The sequence below is a fragment of the Bufo gargarizans genome, chromosome 11, assembly GCF_014858855.1.
Source record: "Bufo gargarizans isolate SCDJY-AF-19 chromosome 11, ASM1485885v1, whole genome shotgun sequence".
Classification (NCBI taxonomy): domain Eukaryota; kingdom Metazoa; phylum Chordata; class Amphibia; order Anura; family Bufonidae; genus Bufo; species Bufo gargarizans.
Window position 1 is genome coordinate 80,601,318 of NC_058090.1, and position 23,530 is coordinate 80,624,847.

Sequence of the window (23,530 nt, forward strand, 5' to 3'; positions counted from 1 at the left end):
ATGTCGTCGATATATCGACGGTAAAAATGCACATCCTTATGGGATTGGAGACCTGAAGAATCTTCAAAGAGGCCTACAAACAGATTTGCATAAGAGGGTGCAAATTTTGTGCCCATGGCAGTACCCCTAGTTTGGATGTAAAACGTTTCATTAAACAGGAAAAAATTGTGTTCTAAAATGAATTGTATTGCGTTTAATATAAACTCTTTTTGGAGGGGGAGCATTTCGTGATCTAGCTCTAGAAAATGTTTGATTGCGCGTAATCCTAAGTCATGACGGATGTTGCTATAAAGGGAGGCCACGTCAAGGGTGACCCAGATATAGTGGTCCTCCCAAGTTATATTATTGAGGGTATTTATGAGATCTGTGGAGTCTCTTAAATAAGAGGGGAGTTTTTGTGCATATTTTTGTAGGAAGGTGTCAACGTAGGCTGAAAGGTTTGATGTAAGGGAGTTTATACCGGAGATAATTGGTCTACCAGGTGGGTTAATAAGGGTTTTGTGGATTTTGGGTAGAAAGTAAAAGCGAGCAGTGGTAGGATGGTTAGGAGTGAGAAAAGTTTTTTCTTTTTTGTTAAGGATATTATGATTGGACCCCGAGTCTACAAGTTCAAACAGTTTTTTCTTGAAAGTGGCCGTTGGGTCATTAGCTAGCACTTTATAGTAGGTTGGGTCAGACAAGATTCTTTTGGATTCCTGTATATAATATTCTAGGTCCATAATTACAACTCCCCCTCCTTTATCGGCGTTTTTTATTACGATCTCCCTATTCTTTTTGAGGTCCGTCAAAGCTCTTTTTTCTCGGGCATTGAGATTATTCCGACTGTCTGAGGTGATGGTTGCTTTTGGGGTTTTGAGGTCGTCTAGGACTATATTGAGGAAACTCTCTAAATAGGGACCTCTACTTTGTAGGGGATAGAATGAGGATTTTGTCTTAAGGCCAGATGGTATGTAGGCGGTGGTTTTTTCTTCTGGTGGGGATGGTACAGAAGGATCTTCTGTGGTGAGGGTGGTTGGCTGTATGGTGTGAGTGGTATTGGTGGTATCTGATATTGCTGATGGGTTTTTATTTATTCCTGAACTGATCTCTTGGGTTGCAAAATGTCTTTTGAGTGTTAACTTTCGGATCCACTGATTGATGTCGACAAATAGTTCGAAGGGATCAGAACTGTTTGTGGGGCAGAAGGAAAGTCCCTTACTGAGTAAGCTAAGTTCGGTTGGTTTGAGTTTGTATTTCGATAAATTGAATATTCCTCTAGTTTCTTTAGGTGTGTCGGTCTGTGGGTTAATGAGGGAATCTTTTAGTGTGTTGGGGACTGTGGGGTTGGGTCTGTCGTCGTGCTCCTTAATGTATTGGGCGTTTTTAGTTTTCTTTTTTTGGGGGTGTTTGGTTCTACCTCCTCTGCATCCCCTGAATCGTTTTTTGCTCTTTTGCGGGATGTCGGGATCGGGCTGAAAAAATGTGTGATCTTGAGATTTGGAGTGGGAGTGGGCATGGAGGGTAGGGGTCCTGTTGGGGTGAAGAAGGGGCTCAGGACTTGGAGACTTGATAATATCTGTCTGGCAGGTGGAGTGTGATTGTGGTCGTTTAATGAGGGCGAGATTCTCCCTAAAAAAGGGCTTTCGGAAAGGTTGGGGGGCAGGGCTAAAAAAATTTCGGATTGAGTGGTGGAAACTGAATGTGTTGAAATATCGTTTATAGAAAGTTTTGATCCAGTGGGGGTGGTAAGAGAGTTGGATTTGTTCTGTACGGTGGGGGACGGTGTTTGATTTGGACTGGAACAGATGGATTTGGGAGGTGACTTTGGTGGAATGGGACTCTTATTGCGTGTGGCGGTAGAATCAGAGCAAGGGGAGCTACTGTTTGGTGTGTGGACTGGGGGGGTTTTTCTCTTGGTATTTTGGCCTATGGATTTCGGTCGACAGGAGGTATCCTGTGTCTGGGTGGAGCCCCAGTGGAGTTTTGGGGGAATTGCTGCCCTGGATATTTGTTCTTGATCTTTAGCTGGTTGGGGGTGTGGTGTAGGGGTGTGAATGGGTCTTGTTGGCCCATATTTGTTGCTATTATAGAAAACTCTGTTGTGAGAAAAATGTTGTGTTGGCATGGAGGTGGGTCTGTAATGGGACTCTAGGTGAGTGGCTCTAGTGTAGGAGTTTTTTGAAAGAGTGGGTACATTATTGGGAGCATGGGGGGAAGGATGTTTTCTTTCCCAGGATCTGGTCTTATTTAGATTATAGTCTCTGATGTCCCTGGAAAGTTTGTTGCATTTTCTAAGCACCTCATTGTATTCAAAGCCTCTAAGAGGGTCCCAGTGGGGATTTGTTCTCTCATTGGCCTTGAAATGCGGTCTGGTTAAGGACCAGGTTTTGAGTTTTTGCCCCAGGTGCATACATGTGGCTTTTCTTTTGGCAATTAAAAGCCTCATGTATTGTTGTGAACATTTGTCACTTGTATTTATCCAATTTTTAACAAATTCTGGGTCATTTATAAAAGATGGTTTTATGGACAGTCTTAGGCCTCGGGGGATAATCCCCATAAATTCATAAATGTAGAGGAAATACCAGTCAATTTCGTTCTTTAAAAAGTTCTTAATGGTGTCTGGTATCTCGAGGTCCTCTTTAGTAATGTTCAATTTTCCGATTTCAGGTGTTGGGAGGAGTTGTTCCTCGATGGACTGCCAGGTACCACTGATCGTGTTTGGGAAGGGTAGTCTTAGTTCAGTTGTGGTGGGAATTCTTCTAACTTCCTTTAGGATTCTCGTCATTAAGCCATGGATATCTCTATCCAAATATGCCGAACCTATGTCAGCCGCTGCTCCTCTGGTCGGCCGTTGGTCACCCATCGGCCGAACAAATGTAAGTCAGAGACAGGGGAAGGAAAAAAAGAGGGTTAGTCACTGGGCCTTCAGGAGTGATGGTCCAGGGGTAACTACGCAGGGCGCCAAAGGTAGGGCAGACTAGGTACAGTACGATTGTGTATTATATATTTAAAAAATATATATCTTAGGAATATATATATTGATCAAAAGATTATGGTACAGAGATAATGGTAAAACAGAAAAGGGGCAGGCTGCCGGTGGTCTCAACCCACCCTGATCTCTCAAGGTGGGTGATTGGAAAGGAAACAGTGGGGTTGCGTGAAAGCGCAATAAAAAGGACCACAGGGGGGCGCCAGTACCCTAAAATCTATGGTTATGAATGTGTAGAGCACAACGATAGAGGCTTATCCTTTTGTATACACTCACCGGATAATGTAGTTGTTGGTATACAATGGGTAAAAAATAGGTTGTTAGTAGTTAGGAAATAAGATAACAGTATTGATAAAATATATAAAATCAACTTATAAGATCCCAATAATGGGTTGTAAAATCAAATCAAAATTTTTTATCAAAATTTTAGTGACTCACTTCACCCAGGAGGGTAATGTGGGATAAAGCTCAAGACACCCACATCACACCTCCTGCGCCTGGATCGCCAGTAGAATCTCAGAAACGAACAGTGATCACTCTGGAGTCCTATGTTCTTTCTTTCAATCTTTTATTTCAAAGCCAGGGTGGGGGAGTGAGGAGCTCGACGCGTTTCGGGGCCTCTTAATGGGTCCCCTTCATCAGGAGCAAAGATAATAATAACATGGTACACATAGGGTTTAAATAGTAATGAGGGAACAAGAAAAGACCGCCAAAAACGGTTTGTAGATTGGTCACTTCCGGTATCTCCATGCGTTCCACCGTGGAACGCACCGGAAGTGACGTCTTGATAGTTATAGGTAATTTTTTCCTCTCTATACAATTCGTGCTGATGTCCCAAGCACTGGGTTACCCGTGTGGCTGGTGGAGGATCCTGTTATGTGTCCCCTCAGCCTATTGGTAATTTCCTAAAGGTGCGCTCGTGGTGGAACGCATATCGGACTTCCGGTGCGTTCCAGCCTGGAGCGCATCCGGACCGGAAGTGAGCCTCTAGTCCGAGATATTCGTCTAATAGCATTGTTACTGAAAATGTACATCTAAATATTGAAATATACATATTGAAGGGGCATGTCGATACAAATAGAATATAGGATACATCTTTTAGACAAGAAAATATATAATGGCCAAAAAATATATATATAATGGCAAAAAATAAAAAATAAATTTTTTTTTTTTTTTTTTTTTTTGGAGGATACAGATATGTCAATTTTGTATACAAAATATCTTTTTGCTAAGGTGTCTTTGGTGATGAATCACATCGTGGGATATGGCGATAATAATGTATCTGTGTTTATGAATATAGTAAAGTAAAAGGATAGAGGGGAAAATAAAGAGCAATTGAATAAGTGGATTATATATTATAGAAGAGACGGTTTTAAAAATGTATATATATAAAAATATAAGAAATTTTGGCTTAACAAATGCGGCCAATAAGAAGGGGATCATAATAATAGAGAAAGATCGGGGATGTGTATATATCGTAAAATTGTACGGGAATATAATGTGTATATATATGGATGTACATACCATAGATATTCACATGACATGGTTTAAATTGATAGTTGAAAACATATATTGAAACATATAATAAAAACACATATTGAAATAAATATTAAAAGTATATGTGGATTTATAGAAGAGCAAGTGGTGTAATAAAAAGGTACATTATATCTCTTCTCTCTTCCTTTACTTATTAGAGGTTATGTTATCGTTGTATATATATATATATATATATATATATGTTTATGTTCATTTAATAGTTGGAATATTCTAGACATTCATTTAGGCCGAAGGGGGATAGAGTGTTCAATGTGAAAATCCAGTACATCTCTTTTCGGCATAACTGTTGATAAGATGAGGTAATGGTTTCTATAGGGGTGACTTGGAGGCCGGTTATGGAGCCTTCATGTTGTGTGGAAAAATGGCGGGATACACTGTGTGTCAGGACCTTACGTTTGATGTTGGACCTGTGTTCGCACATCCTTTCCCTAAGGGTCTGTGTGGTCCTACCCACATATTTTAAACCGCACGGGCATCTCAAAAGGTAGATTACATTTCTTGTCCCACAGTTTAGGTCTTGTTCTATTGTCCAAGGGCTTGAGGGGTCTCCGGTATCGATAGTCTTAGTGTTATGTGAGATCATCACACAGCATTTGCATTTTTTAATGTTGCATCTGGAGCACCCTTTTCTCGTTGGTAGTGGGAAAATTGTTTTTGTTGGAGCTTCCAGTTTGGGACAGGATGGGGCGATAATATTTTTAATGGTTTTGGCCCTTCTGAATGTTATAGATGGTAATTGGGGTAGTATGTTTTTAAGGATGGGGTCCTTTAGTAGGATATACCAATGTTTCATAACTACCTTTCTGATATTAAGGTGGTCTTTATTATATCTGGTAATAAGGTTGTATTGGTATCCTTTTGGGTCTAGTGTTTTTGTGGGTGGTGGTTTCAGTGCTTCTCTTTGGTCTGTTTTTAGGATCCTCTGGGTTGATGCTTTGATTAAACTTTTCGGGTAGCCTTTTTCTAGGAAGCGGTCTTTTAGAATTCCTAGTTGTGTCCTCAGAGTCTTTTCATTTGAACAGTTTCTCCGAATTCTCTTCATCTGCCCGTATGGTATGTTTCTCTTCCATTTTGTATGGTGGCAGCTAGAGTATTCAAGGTAGCTGTTAGCGTCAACTTTTTTGAAATGGGTACTGGTGGTAATCTTGTTGGCGATGGTTTTGATGTGTAGATCCAAAAACATGACTTCCTTGGAGTCAGATTCGTGTGTGAACTGAAGGCCCCAGTCGTTTTGGTTTAATACTGATATGAAGGATATTAATTCTTCAGAAGTTCCCCCCCAGATAAAAATTATGTCGTCGATATATCGACGGTAAAAATGCACATCCTTATGGGATTGGAGACCTGAAGAATCTTCAAAGAGGCCTACAAACAGATTTGCATAAGAGGGTGCAAATTTTGTGCCCATGAATACAATGAGGTGCTTAGAAAATGCAACAAACTTTCCAGGGACATCAGAGACTATAATCTAAATAAGACCAGATCCTGGGAAAGAAAACATCCTTCCCCCCATGCTCCCAATAATGTACCCACTCTTTCAAAAAACTCCTACACTAGAGCCACTCACCTAGAGTCCCATTACAGACCCACCTCCATGCCAACACAACATTTTTCTCACAACAGAGTTTTCTATAATAGCAACAAATATGGGCCAACAAGACCCATTCACACCCCTACACCACACCCCCAACCAGCTAAAGATCAAGAACAAATATCCAGGGCAGCAATTCCCCCAAAACTCCACTGGGGCTCCACCCAGACACAGGATACCTCCTGTCGACCGAAATCCATAGGCCAAAATACCAAGAGAAAAACCCCCCCAGTCCACACACCAAACAGTAGCTCCCCTTGCTCTGATTCTACCGCCACACGCAATAAGAGTCCCATTCCACCAAAGTCACCTCCCAAATCCATCTGTTCCAGTCCAAATCAAACACCGTCCCCCACCGTACAGAACAAATCCAACTCTCTTACCACCCCCACTGGATCAAAACTTTCTATAAACGATATTTCAACACATTCAGTTTCCACCACTCAATCCGAATTTTTTTTAGCCCTGCCCCCCAACCTTTCCGAAAGCCCTTTTTTAGGGAGAATCTCGCCCTCATTAAACGACCACAATCACACTCCACCTGCCAGACAGATATTATCAAGTCTCCAAGTCCTGAGCCCCTTCTTCACCCCAACAGGACCCCTACCCTCCATGCCCACTCCCACTCCAAATCTCAAGATCACACATTTTTTCAGCCCGATCCCGACATCCCGCAAAAGAGCAAAAAACGATTCAGGGGATGCAGAGGAGGTAGAACCAAACACCCCCAAAAAAAGAAAACTAAAAACGCCCAATACATTAAGGAGCACGACGACAGACCCAACCCCACAGTCCCCAACACACTAAAAGATTCCCTCATTAACCCACAGACCGACACACCTAAAGAAACTAGAGGAATATTCAATTTATCGAAATACAAACTCAAACCAACCGAACTTAGCTTACTCAGTAAGGGACTTTCCTTCTGCCCCACAAACAATTCTGATCCCTTCGAACTATTTGTCGACATCAATCAGTGGATCCGAAAGTTAACACTCAAAAGACATTTTGCAACCCAAGAGATCAGTTCAGGAATAAATAAAAACCCATCAGCAATATCAGATACCACCAATACCACTCACACCATACAGCCAACCACCCTCACCACAGAAGATCCTTCTGTACCATCCCCACCAGAAGAAAAAACCACCGCCTACATACCATCTGGCCTTAAGACAAAATCCTCATTCTATCCCCTACAAAGTAGAGGTCCCTATTTAGAGAGTTTCCTCAATATAGTCCTAGACGACCTCAAAACCCCAAAAGCAACCATCACCTCAGACAGTCGGAATAATCTCAATGCCCGAGAAAAAAGAGCTTTGACGGACCTCAAAAAGAATAGGGAGATCGTAATAAAAAACGCCGATAAAGGAGGGGGAGTTGTAATTATGGACCTAGAATATTATATACAGGAATCCAAAAGAATCTTGTCTGACCCAACCTACTATAAAGTGCTAGCTAATGACCCAACGGCCACTTTCAAGAAAAAACTGTTTGAACTTGTAGACTCGGGGTCCAATCATAATATCCTTAACAAAAAAGAAAAAACTTTTCTCACTCCTAACCATCCTACCACTGCTCGCTTTTACTTTCTACCCAAAATCCACAAAACCCTTATTAACCCACCTGGTAGACCAATTATCTCCGGTATAAACTCCCTTACATCAAACCTTTCAGCCTACGTTGACACCTTCCTACAAAAATATGCACAAAAACTCCCCTCTTATTTAAGAGACTCCACAGATCTCATAAATACCCTCAATAATATAACTTGGGAGGACCACTATATCTGGGTCACCCTTGACGTGGCCTCCCTTTATAGCAACATCCGTCATGACTTAGGATTACGCGCAATCAAACATTTTCTAGAGCTAGATCACGAAATGCTCCCCCTCCAAAAAGAGTTTATATTAAACGCAATACAATTCATTTTAGAACACAATTTTTTCCTGTTTAATGAAACGTTTTACATCCAAACTAGGGGTACTGCCATGGGCACAAAATTTGCACCCTCTTATGCAAATCTGTTTGTAGGCCTCTTTGAAGATTCTTCAGGTCTCCAATCCCATAAGGATGTGCATTTTTACCGTCGATATATCGACGACATAATTTTTATCTGGGGGGGAACTTCTGAAGAATTAATATCCTTCATATCAGTATTAAACCAAAACGACTGGGGCCTTCAGTTCACACACGAATCTGACTCCAAGGAAGTCATGTTTTTGGATCTACACATCAAAACCATCGCCAACAAGATTACCACCAGTACCCATTTCAAAAAAGTTGACGCTAACAGCTACCTTGAATACTCTAGCTGCCACCATACAAAATGGAAGAGAAACATACCATACGGGCAGATGAAGAGAATTCGGAGAAACTGTTCAAATGAAAAGACTCTGAGGACACAACTAGGAATTCTAAAAGACCGCTTCCTAGAAAAAGGCTACCCGAAAAGTTTAATCAAAGCATCAACCCAGAGGATCCTAAAAACAGACCAAAGAGAAGCACTGAAACCACCACCCACAAAAACACTAGACCCAAAAGGATACCAATACAACCTTATTACCAGATATAATAAAGACCACCTTAATATCAGAAAGGTAGTTATGAAACATTGGTATATCCTACTAAAGGACCCCATCCTTAAAAACATACTACCCCAATTACCATCTATAACATTCAGAAGGGCCAAAACCATTAAAAATATTATCGCCCCATCCTGTCCCAAACTGGAAGCTCCAACAAAAACAATTTTCCCACTACCAACGAGAAAAGGGTGCTCCAGATGCAACATTAAAAAATGCAAATGCTGTGTGATGATCTCACATAACACTAAGACTATCGATACCGGAGACCCCTCAAGCCCTTGGACAATAGAACAAGACCTAAACTGTGGGACAAGAAATGTAATCTACCTTTTGAGATGCCCGTGCGGTTTAAAATATGTGGGTAGGACCACACAGACCCTTAGGGAAAGGATGTGCGAACACAGGTCCAACATCAAACGTAAGGTCCTGACACACAGTGTATCCCGCCATTTTTCCACACAACATGAAGGCTCCATAACCGGCCTCCAAGTCACCCCTATAGAAACCATTACCTCATCTTATCAACAGTTATGCCGAAAAGAGATGTACTGGATTTTCACATTGAACACTCTATCCCCCTTCGGCCTAAATGAATGTCTAGAATATTCCAACTATTAAATGAACATAAACATATATATATATATATATATATATATATATATACAACGATAACATAACCTCTAATAAGTAAAGGAAGAGAGAAGAGATATAATGTACCTTTTTATTACACCACTTGCTCTTCTATAAATCCACATATACTTTTAATATTTATTTCAATATGTGTTTTTATTATATGTTTCAATATATGTTTTCAACTATCAATTTAAACCATGTCATGTGAATATCTATGGTATGTACATCCATATATACACATTATATTCCCGTACAATTTTACGATATATACACATCCCCGATCTTTCTCTATTATTATGATCCCCTTCTTATTGGCCGCATTTGTTAAGCCAAAATTTCTTATATTTTTATATATATACATTTTTAAAACCGTCTCTTCTATAATATATAATCCACTTATTCAATTGCTCTTTATTTTCCCCTCTATCCTTTTACTTTACTATATTCATAAACACAGATACATTATTATCGCCATATCCCACGATGTGATTCATCACCAAAGACACCTTAGCAAAAAGATATTTTGTATACAAAATTGACATATCTGTATCCTCCAAAAAAAAAAAAAAAAAAAAAAAAAAAAAAAATTATTTTTTATTTTTTGCCATTATATATATATTTTTTTGCCATTATATATTTTCTTGTCTAAAAGATGTATCCTATATTCTATTTGTATCGACATGCCCCTTCAATATGTATATTTCAATATTTAGATGTACATTTTCAGTAACAATGCTATTAGACGAATATCTCGGACTAGAGGCTCACTTCCGGTCCGGATGCGCTCCAGGCTGGAACGCACCGGAAGTCCGATATGCGTTCCACCACGAGCGCACCTTTAGGAAATTACCAATAGGCTGAGGGGACACATAACAGGATCCTCCACCAGCCACACGGGTAACCCAGTGCTTGGGACATCAGCACGAATTGTATAGAGAGGAAAAAATTACCTATAACTATCAAGAAGTCACTTCCGGTGCGTTCCACGGTGGAACGCATGGAGATACCGGAAGTGACCAATCTACAAACCGTTTTTGGCGGTCTTTTCTTGTTCCCTCATTACTATTTAAACCCTATGTGTACCATGTTATTATTATCTTTGCTCCTGATGAAGGGGACCCATTAAGAGGCCCCGAAACGCGTCGAGCTCCTCACTCCCCCACCCTGGCTTTGAAATAAAAGATTGAAAGAAAGAACATAGGACTCCAGAGTGATCACTGTTCGTTTCTGAGATTCTACTGGCGATCCAGGCGCAGGAGGTGTGATGTGGGTGTCTTGAGCTTTATCCCACATTACCCTCCTGGGTGAAGTGAGTCACTAAAATTTTGATAAAAATTTTGATTTGATTTTACAACCCATTATTGGGATCTTATAAGTTGATTTTATATATTTTATCAATACTGTTATCTTATTTCCTAACTACTAACAACCTATTTTTTACCCATTGTATACCAACAACTACATTATCCGGTGAGTGTATACAAAAGGATAAGCCTCTATCGTTGTGCTCTACACATTCATAACCATAGATTTTAGGGTTCTTGCCCCCCCCTGTGGTCCTTTTTATTGCGCTTTCACGCAACCCCACTGTTTCCTTTCCAATCACCCACCTTGAGAGATCAGGGTGGGTTGAGACCACCGGCAGCCTGCCCCTTTTCTGTTTTACCATTATCTCTGTACCATAATCTTTTGATCAATATATATATTCCTAAGATATATATTTTTTAAATATATAATACACAATCGTACTGTACCTAGTCTGCCCTACCTTTGGCGCCCTGCGTAGTTACCCCTGGACCATCACTCCTGAAGGCCCAGTGACTAACCCTCTTTTTTTCCTTCCCCTGTCTCTGACTTTTAAGATTTACACAGGGGACGCCATTTCCTTTGTCTTTGAAGACAATCTCATTAAATCCATTCTGTTGGTGGATAACTGAAAAACAGTCCTAACAAGGTCCCTAGTGACCATAATATTTACCCTTTTGATGATAAATCTACCTGAGAACTGTTGGGAATAAAAACCAAATTAAATATCTTTATTAATAATATACAATACAGTACTAATGGATTCAAAAGCACACATTCTGCATTCTCTGTATTAATGTGTTAAATAAAAATGTAAAAAGGTCAGTAAGAAAATGTCCTTTTTGCCACTCCGACATTTACCCTTAGTGCTCTTTGACATTGTTTGTGGTCAGTGATTTCCATCAGCAATAGCGTTGAGCAAATCGAAGTTAACAAAGTGGCATTAGTTCCGAACTTCAGGAAAAAATAGATTAGTTATGAAGCCGAATTTCACCCAAGTCCCATATCTTGTGCATTTCCTGTTATGCATCTGTTTATGTTCGAATGTAATGTGCCTGGTCTACCAGGAATGGAACCCCTCTTCTATTCCAGCCCTCTCTCTAGTCAGGGAGGAGCTTTAGTTAGTGAAGGTCAGACTAGAGTAGCCCCTGCAAGGGCAAGGCCGTGTGCAAGCCAGCAGAGCACAGCCTCAGCTCTGTTGGGCATAGAGGCCTCACAAGCCAGGAGTAAAGTTCTCTGGATAAAGATAAGGACAGAGTCAGACTACCGAAAGCTAAGTTCAAGAGAAAGGAAAAATTTATATTTCATCCTGATAGCACAGCAGAGTTAGGCTACTTTCACACAGGCGTTTTGGTTTCTGTTGGTCAGATCCGTTCAGGGCTCTAACAAGAGGTCCAAAACGGATCAGTTTTTCCCTAATGCATTCTGAATGGAAAAGGATCAGGCTCAGAACGCATCAGTTTGCCTCTGTTCAGTCACCATTCCGCTCTGGAGGCGCACACCAAAACGCTGATTGCAGCATTGTGGTGTCCGCCTGACGATGCAGAGGCAAACGGATCCTTCCTGACACCCAGTGTAAGTCAATAGGGACGGATTCGTTTTCACTGACACAATATGGTACAATAGAAAACTGATCCGTCCCCCATTGACTTTCAATGGTGTTCAAGATGGATCCGTTTTGGCTATGTTACAGATAATACAAACGGATCCGTTCTGAACTGGTGCATGCGGTTGTATTATCTGAACGGAAGCATTTGTGCAGATCCCTGACAGAATCGCAACAAATGCGAGTATGAAAGTAGCCTTAGAGAGTGCAGATGTAGCAGAGCCGAGAGGGTTTGCCTGCCATTTTCATGCTAAAACCTGCTTGTAACAAAGACAAGGTTGCAAGATTGTTTTCTGATGCAAATTTATTCAAGCAAACCTGTTATCAACGTTGTTACAAGTTTGAACTCCATTTATTTAATCATCCTCTCCCCCACATATTAACCCTATTTGCTCAGCTTCGTCCGACAACGCCTGGGGTCCAGCGTATCTAGGTAGAAGCACTGTGACATATGCAACATCATTAGGGGACATTATAGGCTACCCTTACACCACTCTGGCATTCCTACACCTGGGTACCACCAACACCATCTACTTAAGGGAACTCAGTCCCTTGTTGCTGCAATGCAACTGGCGTCATGACAAAACCTACTAAAAAACAACCCTAGACCCATGTACGGACGCTGCAAGTGGCGTCACGAACAGAAATACGTGTGTGCCCCTATACTGCAAGGACTAGAGAGGATCTACGTTAGTGCCTGTAAAACCCACCAACAAGAGGATTTATTGCATTTACTCACTGCTGGAGAGTGTAAATCTGCAGCGATTTCCGCACTGTGTCAAAACAGGGGTTAATCAGCCATCTTGGATTTGGACCTTGTGTAGTGAAAGGAAGGCATCCAGCCAGCAGAGGGGAGGGAAACAAAGAGCCTGCCTCCACAGAGAAACCATTTTACAGCAGAAGGAAGGAAAGTGCTTAGTACTAGTTTGCAAGGGGACAAAGAGGAAGGGAAGCGGTGGCCATCTTGGAAAAGGGAAAATGCAGTTTTTTTCTTCCCTGGATCCTGAGAAGCAACATCCAGAGGTCTGAGTGAGTACTTCTTGGGAAAATAACCTTGCTAAAGACTGTCTGAGACTGTTATCTAAAGAATAGAAGTGGGGCACTCACTAAAAGTATAGGGATCTTGAATTTATTAGAACCACTACACAATAGAAGTACAATAAGAACAATATAATATCAATATTATAATAAAAGGAGAGCAAATAAAATTTGGTACTGGCGATGATATGAATAATAAAATACAACAGCAATAAAAAGCGATAAAAAAGGATTAAATACAATACTATTTGAATAAATAAATAAATTGATAAATGAGATCCCGATATATATGGTTAAAAATATGATAGTGAGTTCAAATGTCAAACATAGGGATATTCACTGGTTAAATTCTGAAGAATAATTCCATGTATGGTGATCCACTCCGACAGCCAGTCTTTATAATAGGTCTCTCAAGTAGGAAAAAATCAAAGTCCCAAGCGTATGCAGCTATGAAATTATACTGGATATCAGTTTGGCTGCTGATTCGCACAGCGGCGTCCCGCTGTGTTAGTATGATGCGATCGCTTATGAGTGGGATATGCAAGTGCTTACCCGAGGCTCCTTTGCACTGGATAATGGTTCCTCGACTCGGCGTGTTGGTATACAACTCCGGTCTCAAGGGTTGATGTCCTGATTCAAATTTGGCGCCAGTGGAAATGTTTGTTGCACGTGGTTTGGGTTACCTGCGTATTGCAACACCGATGTATTCCGGAGAAATGCCAGAGTGGGGATAGTGTCTCTGTGTAATGTCAACGGTGTCTCCTACCTGGGTACGGCTGGACTCCTGGATCCTGGCTCACTTGCAATAAAATGAGTGTTGTTAATAGGAGTAACTGAGGAACTTTGGTAGCAGTAAATGGGATCCAGACTGGAGATGTAATCCAACTTGTCTTTACTGAATGGCAGCTTTGAATCCATACGAGTAACAGCAATAGTCTTGGGTCCCAGCAGGTATAGGCAATATATGGCAGGGGTCAATATCTCTTCTGCTTCTATACTATGTGCCTGGAGAATCTGGCAGGTATTTATCTTCTGCTTGATGTGGGACTGACTAGCTGAGGAGGAATTTGGCTTCTCCTGGTCTCTGGATATGTACTCACAGCTTGACTCACAGGGAATGCTTCTTCCTGGAAGTGGCTGCTTTTCTTGTCCACAGTCGAGGCTGCAGGGCTCGGACTGGGAAGGGTGATCTCTGGCCTCAGCCGAGGCTTGATCCTGTCTTGGGATCCCTGTTTCTGGGAGCTTCTACTAACACAGCCTTCCCCTAGCCGGGGCGGCTGGTACACTAAACTAAACTTCCTTCTCCTCCCCATAAGACAGGACATGGGACCAGCCCACTTCTGCTCACAGAGAAGGGAAAGCTAAAACTGTAATGAACTTTTCCAGTCAGGGCCGTCTTTAATATTGATTGGACCCTGGGCAAAAATTTACTTGGGCCCCCTGGATCCCGCCTTCCCACACCTTAGCAGGCAACCACGCCCTCCACCACAACACACACACAAAAAATCCACACACCTGGTAGAGTATAGTGAATGACTGTAAATACTTCCAGTTCTGAAGACTCCAGCGGCTCAGGATCAGTGCTCTGGGCAGCTGGGCTCAGGCTGGAAGTGGGCACCGCTCTGCAGGAAGGAGACCAGGGCTCGGCTCACCCTAGTGTTACAGTGCAACCCAGCACCCCACAGTATGCAGTATAGCACCCCACATTATACAGTACCCCACAGTATATAGTAGAGCAGTATAGCACCCCACAGTATACAACACCCCACAGTATACAACACCTCACAGTATACAGTAGAGCAGTATAGCACCTCACCATATACAGCACCCCAAACTATACACGATACAGCCCCCCACACTATACAGTACAGCAGTATAGCACTACACAGTATACAGCACCCACAGTATACAGTATACAGACCCCCACAGTATACAGTACAGCAGTATAGCACTCCACAATATACAGCACCCACAGTATACAGTATACAGCCCCCCCCACACTATACACCCCCCCCCCACACTATACAGGCCCCCCACACTATACGGCCCCCCACACACTATACGGCCCCCCACACTATACAGCCCCACCCACAGTATACAGGCCCCCCCACAGTATACAGGCCCCCCCACAGTATACAGCCCCCCCCCCCACAGTATACAGGCCCCCCACACAGTATACAGCCCCACACAGTATACAGCTCCCCAAACAGTATACAGCACCCACTATACAGTAGTTTACAGTATATTAGCATAACAGCCCCTGTCACCTTTTTCTGATGTAATTTTCACACAAAAAAGCTCCAACTTCTCCTGTAACACTCCTGCTAGGACCTGTGATGACCTCAAAACCATGTGACCAGTAATATTGCTAGGTTACTGGTCACATGGTGATGATATCATCTATGGTCCTAGATCACAGCTCTAACACAGTACGATGCCTGGACTCAGTGCCGGCAGGTATGGCATGGCAGCACCCCCTGTGTAGCTGACAGCCTGACACCCGGGGCAGTGGCTAGCAGGGCTCAAGATGCAGCTGCCTTGGGCCCCCCAGGAGCAACTGGGCCCGGGACAGCTGCCCCTTTTGCCCCTTGGTAAAGACGGCCCTGATTCCAGTCTAGCAATACTAAACTGGCTATGGTCCTGCTAAATACATTGCTGCCACCTGCTGGTGTACAGGGAAATTACAGCATAATATGTAAAACAGGCCTAGAAATATATAAAATGAGGTTAATAACAGAATAATTACACAAGATGACCATTTACATACACCTAACATGTTGTAGCGGGGAGAAAGAGTTTGGTGACATACTCCGGGATGTTACACAGATACTCCAGTCTCTGCTGTGGAACTCTGCAGCTCCTCCAGAGTTACGTTAGGTCTCTATGCGCTCTACATAAATGCCCTCCTTGCCCGGTCCATGAGTTTTGGTGGGCGTCCATCTCTTGGCAGGTTTCTGTTGTGCCATATTCTTTCCATTTGGTTGTGATAGATTTGATGGTGCTCCTGGGCATCATCAAAGATTTGGATATTTTTTTATAACCTAACCCTGACTTATACTTCTCAACAATATTGTCCCTTACTTGTTTGGAGAGTTCCTTGGTCTTCATGGCAGTGTTTTGTTAGTGATGTCTCTTGCTTAGGTGTTGCAGCCTTTGCGGCCTTTCAAAAAAGGTGTGTATATGTAATGACAGATCATGTGACACTTAGATTGCACACAGGTGGCTATCATTTCACTAATTATGTGACTTCTGAAGGTAATTGGTTGCATCAGAGCTTTTTATGGGCTTCCTAACAAAGGGGGTGAATACATAAGCACATGCCGATTTTCTGTTTTCTATTTCTAAACAATAGTTTAATCTATATATTTTTCTTATTTCACGTCACCAACTTAGACTATTGTGTTCTGATCCATCACATAAAAATTCAGATTAAAAAACATTGAACTTAAGGTTGTAATGTAACAAAATACAAAATAAAAATCAAGGAGGGTGAATACTGGAGGGTGAATATTAGTTTTTTAGAATATTTGTAATTTTTTCCATCTAAGTCATGATTCCTCCATGCTTGAGTTGCTTGTGGGCCAATGACTCAAGCAAGAAGCAGGGGGGAATCATGTGTTCTGATGGGGAAAAAATGACGAATATTCGCTATAACGAATATATAGCACTATGTTCGAAATATTCGCGAATTCTCGAAGCTGCGATATTCGAATATTTGCGCTCAACACTATTGATCTCTCGGTTCTGACTTTTTGGTGTGTTTGGTTTTCTCGTTTGCCTCTAGCTCATCTTCTACTGCATCATCCAAATGGCATTTGACCCTTTTTCTGTATAACTGCTCTTTTGGTGTTTGTTTGTGTGTCGCCTTTTCACATATTGCAGTATAGGGACTGTCCTCCAGCTGTGGGGTCACTGCCTAGGGTGACCATGCAAGTAGGTAGGGGCGGTGGGTCCTTATCCTGACTTATGTACTGTCCCTGCCTGTAAGAGCTGCTCCAGATGTCCACTCTGTAGTGAACCTTGCCACACAGCGACAATTGCAGGGAGCAGCATATGTTATCCACCACGTGAGAGTACAAGGCAGGGATGGCTTCTTAGGAGAAATAATGGCTGCTAGGTAGGTTCCAGCGAGGTTGAGCGCATGCCATCAACTCCCTGAAGACAGCAGACTTTAGTAAATGGTACGGCAGCAACTGCACCGGCAGCAACTTGGCCAGGTGACAATTAGGCCTCTTTCACAGGCCTCGTTGCGGGAAAATGTGCGGGTGCGTTGCAGGAACATGCGCGATTTTTCTGCGCGAGTGCAAAACATTGTAATGCGTTTTGCACTCGCGTGAGAGAAATCAGCATGTTTGGTACCCAAACCCGAACTTCTTCACAGAAGTTCGGGCTTGGGATCGGTGTTCTGTAGATTGTATTATTTTCCCTTATAACATGGTTATAAGGGAAAATAATAGCATTCTGAATACAGAATGCATAGTAAAATAGCGCTGGAGTGGTTAAAAACAAAAATAGAAAATAATTAACTCGCCTTAATCCACTTGATCGCGCAGCCGGCATCTCTTCTGTCTTCTTTCTTTGCTGTGCAGGAACAGGACCTGTTGTGACGTCCCTCCGGTCATCACATGGTCCATCACATGATCCATCACCATGGTAAAAGATCAAGTGATGACCGGAGTGACGTCACCACAGGTCCTGTTCCTGCACACAGCAAAGAAAGAAGACAGAAGAGATGCCGGCTGCGCGATCAAGTGGACTAAGGTGAGTTAAATTATTATTATTATTTTTTTAACCCCTCCAGCACTATTTTACTATCCATTCTGTATTCAGAATGCTATTATTTTCCCTTATAACCATGTTACAAGGGAAAATAATAATGATCGTATTTCCATCCCGATCGTCTCCTAGCAACCGTGCGAGAAATGCTTGCGGATGCTTGCGATTTTCACGCAACCCTATTCATTTCTATGGGGCCTGCGTTACGTGAAAAACGCACAAAATAGAGCATGCTGCGATTTTCACGCAACGCACAAGTGATGCGTGAAAATCACCGCTCTTGTGAACAGCCCTAAAGAAATGAATGGGTCGGGATTCAGTGCGGGTGCAATGCGTTCAACTCGCGCATCGCATCCGCGTGGAATACTCGCCCGTGTGAAAGGGGCCTTAAGCTTGCGCACCAGCAGAGTTGTTTCCAGGCCACGCATCCCATTATCAATGTCTGATGATAGAGCAGAGGAGGAGGAGGAGAAGTCTGAGCGGGAGAAGCTGAAAAGGATGATGATATAAAAGACACTGTGCTGCCCGTGTACACGGCCTGGCTGCCGCAAGGGGAAACGGGACAAGGAGGGCACTCCTGTTGCGGTAGCTGGCTGCCACCTTTTCTTGCCCATGGGATGGGGTGATGCCACTTCAATAGAGCTGTGATGCCTACATTTTCGTTTGCTAGTCCACATATTTTGCTCTTGCACAGCATGCAAAGGAAAATGCTTTTGTCTTCCAGAAGAGTGGAAAAAAACTGCCAGACGGGAGATCCTCCAGCAGATGTAGAGGTAGCAAAGCTTGGCTTAGCTCTGACACATTTTGGGGCTAACCTATTCTCCTGACTGCCATTTTCACTTCCCCCAATGCCAATAACACGGCTATGCGTGGCACTACTACCACCACCACCAACAACATGGTTATGCCTGCGGTCTGCAGCCTCCTCCTCAGGGCAGTACAAATGCTGACTGCTGTCACACAAGTCATCAATAGAAAGAAAAGCAGACGGAGAGCAGCGCTCATCAGTGGGACCATTTTGACAGATCGTTTAATCTGCTGGTGAAAAAGGCTCACCTGGATGGGTTACGCTATAGAGGTTGATAAGCTTGATTCATTTTTCACTGACCCTAACTCCCTAAGATAGTCCATCCACAGCCCAGCACAGAATGACGTTCTGCTGGATCCGCTAGGGCACCTCCTTGCCTGCTGCAGCACTGATAGCTTCACGTAGGCTGTTGGCCTGTTAGTAGAGATGAGAGATGTTCTCAAAAATTTGATAAGGCTGCTCTGATGAAACCCCAAAATTTGCTTTATGGCAAACTACTTTGTCAGGAAGGGCATTTCTTTCTAAGTAGTGGGCACAATGGCGGGTAATGGTGATTGCGCCGTCATTGAAACCCTCAGATGCCGCGTTCATTGCTGATTGCAAGGCCATTCAGGGGTTAATAGGTAAAAAATCATAATTGTACTTACCTTATCCACTTGAGCACGAATAGGCTGCTGTGGCCATGTTGCTTGAAGATCTAGTGCTAAATGACGTCATCACGCTGGTCGTATGTCACCGCGCACAAGATTTTGCGTTGTGTCTTCAAGCAAGATGGCCACGGCAGCCTATTCACGCTCAAATGGATAAGGTCAGTATGATTCTTTTTTTTTTTTTACTGCACAAGGAAATTCGGCTTCACGGCAAATCAAATTTTCCCTGAAATTCGGATCAAAGTCTACTTCGAAAACTTTGATTCGCGCAACAATACCTGTGATCCAATTAGAGCAAGCACTTTCCCCCCTTCCTCTCAGGGTCATGTGAGCACCTTTTTTCCACCCCAAAAAAACTGAAAAGGTTTGGATTCGTCTGTCATCCTTAAAATAGCTATGTTCAGACCAAACCTGCTTCAGGATTAGCTGGTTCGCTCATCTTTAGTCCAGTGCTTCTTATGGTGCTGGGAAATATGATTCAAGTATGGAGAGAGAACCTAAAAGTATTTTAAATTCTTAGTGAGGAGCATTAGACCTGGTAGTGGAGAGATGCCCTTTGATATGGAAAAGGAACCTACAGAAATACTGCAACTTCCAACAAAAGTGGAAACTGAAATACCTAAATTGTTAAATTAAAGGCTTTCCGTTTGGTACAGTCATTGGTGAACAAACCTTCTGATGATTCGGTGGCCTTAGACATAGGTAATTCTACTGTATGTTGCTTTAGTTAGCATTGAAATTCAAGATTGTTTTTAGAACATTTTTCACTTCCCTATTCCGTAAGGCATATATAAAAGGGTTGACTACTGGAATAACGAGAAAGTAAAAGAGAGAATAATATTTATCACGTTGTCTGTCATAAGGTCTAAGGTAGATAACAAAGGCTGCGATATAAAGTAACATGGCTACTATAAGATGAGATGAACACGTGGAGAAAGCTTTTTGCTTGCCAGAAGAACTCCTTATCTTGAAAACAGTCATAACTATTTTGGTATAGACCCCAAAAGTTATCATGAATGGGACAACAGATGCTATGGCGGCAGCTGTGGTTGTCACTGTACTGGTGATGTACAGGTATCTATCTGAACATGCCAGACTCTGCAATGGTCCTACATCACAGAAGAAATGGTTGATTTCATTAGGGCCACAAAAATCCAAAAACATTGTAAACAGAGTCACAATTAAAGAGCTAGACAAGCTAAAAAACCATGGAAGAATCGTCAGTCCTATGCAGAGGGTCCGACTCATAATAACTATATAATGCAATGGCTTGTTAATGGCCAAGTGCCTATCGTAGGCCATTATCATGATGCAAAAACTTTCCACTTGTCCCAAAGTAAGATATGAATACACCTGTACAAAACAACCTACAAAAGATATTTTCTGATCATCTGCTATCAGGTTGGATAACAGCTTTGGAAATACAACAGATACAAGCAACATTTCTTCAGCTGAAAATACGCTAATAAAATAATACATGGGCACATGGAGAGACTGGTTCACTATGACCAGCAGAACGATAGTCATATTTCCAGCAATACAAACAATGTATGTAAATAAGATAATAGTAAAAAGTAAAATCTGATACTGATGGAACTCGGAGAAAGCCAAAAGGATGAATTCTGTCACAAAGGTTGTGTTGCTGTATCCCATAAATGAAGATATTCTGTAAAAACAGAGATGTGATGGATATTCAACTGATATTACTGAAGAGTGAGGGCCGTTGGAGCTTCCAAAGATAGCCCGACCCCATATTATTGTCTATGGTAAAACACAGGGAATGTGTTGGTAGGTGTAGACTGTTGGTAAGATGTGTAAACCTCAGGAAGGTGTCACCACCAGACATCTGAGAAGCTCTGACAGACGTCCTTCAGAACCTCCTCCTTGAGGTTCCTTTTGTTTTGCTTTCATTTTCTAATCTCGTTAGCCTCTCTCAGCTGTCATGTAGTTGCACTGATTGCATCCCTTTAAATCCCTCCCCATACTGCATCACTTTGCGGTTTATATTACTTCCTGAAGTGTGTGCATGCTGATCCTACTCCTGAGTCTTCTACAGATAAGTTTTGTTCGTTCATTTGTGTTTTCCTGTTTGCTGTATCCCAGGTGACCCTGACTCCCTCCGTGTCTAGTGTAGGGAGCCCCCTCACTATTATAGGGTGTTCAGGTGTTATACAGTCAAGGTATGAGGATATGCGATCATCTACCATTGGGATTTTTGCATAGGCTGAGCAGTTAGGGCGAGAGCCAGGTCTGATGCAGGGCTCTCCCTTTTGTTCCTTAGTTTTGGATCCAGTCAGTCGGATCTTCATTTTGTGTCTTCTAGTTTCCTGTACACCTTCCGTGACAGGAGGTTTTTCACTGGCAGTAAAGAAGTGTATTTTTCACTAACATACTGGTTATGGGTCAGATATTGTTGGACTGAGCGTTGTATGTCATCTTGGTGAAAGCAAATAGATGTATAAGTTATCAGGGAACACACAATATTTGATCCTCACCATTTTCCTCAGGAAGAAAGGGTTGCTACGGTATGAGTAAGGTAAAGTATCTCCCCAAAAGATGAATGGTGCAGTGTAGTGTAATTTTTGACCACCAACAAACAGGATCTCAGCCTTAGTTTTGTCAGAATTTATTTCAACTAACTGGAATTACATGAGTATGGAATATAATCTACGTATATGTGGTGGCAGGTGAATAGGTTATAACTAGTGTTGAGCTAATTGACTTTGATCTGAATTTCAGGAAAAAGTATTTGGTCATGAAGCCAAATTTCATCGCGCCTCGTGGCAATGAATCAATGGCGCTAAAAAAACAAAAACATACTCACCTCAACCAATTGCATGCAGAGAGGCTGCCTGGCCATCTTAATTGAAGATACTATGCAAAATCTCTCTCAGCCTGGCCAGCGTGATGACATGGGGACGTCACTACGCAAGATTATACAGTTTCTTTAATCAAGATGGCCACGACAGCCTCTTTACGAGCAAATGGATGAGGTATGATTTTTTTTTTTACCCCAAAGAGACCTCAACATTCATGTCAGATGCTGCGATCGCCTCTCCCCGTCATCCATACAATGGAATTTGATTTGACACGTAACAAATCTATTTTCTTTGTGAAATTCGGCAAAGCAGCCAAATCAAATTTTTGAAAACTTTGCTTATCTCTAGTTATAACTTGCAGCACTTGTCAATGTTGAGTTGGGGACAAGTAGATTTCAATGTTTTTAGGTTGTCATCCTGCTGTCTTCTGCACAGATGTGAGGAAACTGGTTGCTTAGTAAGAGATTATATAATCACATCTTTGAGATAAAAACTTCCAATCACACATTACAGGGAGAAATCACTTTACAGTCCCACCAGATATGTTTCAAACTACCAGTATCTTCGCTGCAGTTTTGAAAGCCTGGTGTGGTCTAAGGTATAATCTGCTAACTATTTTCTTTGAGTTTTCTAGATGGTTTATATATTGGGATGTTTTCTAGCTGCTTAGAGTTTATTTATTAAACTGTCCATGGTTTGTGTCTGATACTGCAACTGTTTTTCTTCTACTCTTGGACAACCTTGGACAATCTAGAGATGTACACATCTATTCCAAATGAATCAAATTCCTGAAAAATGACTCCTGAGACACTTTGGAGAAATGGCCACACCACTGGTTTCACAACAAAATCAATATAATGCCGAGCTTTTAATGTACCTGAAATAAAGACTAGAGAAGCCTGGCTACCATACAGTAAAATATGCCACTCCACACCATACTTCCAGGAGTTTGTTGGATAGGTGTGTCATTCCCTTATGAAGGCCACTTCATGGTATTGCCCCAATGGTTTCTACTGGAATAGTCTACTGCTTTAATTGCTTCTAATACAAAAGCATGACTCATCATTGAGGAGGACAGACTTCCATTCCAGCCTCCATTGTCACCGTGACATGCCCCGATGTGTGGTCATAGGAACACCTGTAGCTGTATATCTGTCTGATAGCCCAGTGTTATGCAAAGGCCCTCTCATG

General features: G+C 42.1%; 1 protein-coding gene across 1 annotated transcript; it reads right to left on the bottom strand.

The window, feature by feature from the left end:
* Nucleotides 1-20,243: 20,243 nt before the first annotated feature.
* LOC122921349 (olfactory receptor 5A2-like) lies at nucleotides 20,244-21,173 on the bottom strand. Its single transcript, XM_044271326.1, has one exon. It carries the CDS (start codon nucleotides 21,171-21,173, stop codon nucleotides 20,244-20,246), a length of 930 nt encoding a protein of 309 aa, XP_044127261.1.
* Nucleotides 21,174-23,530: the final 2,357 nt, after the last annotated feature.

Excerpts from the sequence above, each read along its gene's own strand:
- LOC122921349 (XM_044271326.1), bottom strand. The coding sequence starts at position 21,173 with ATGGGATACAGCAACACAACCTTTGTGACAGAATTCATCCTTTTGGCT.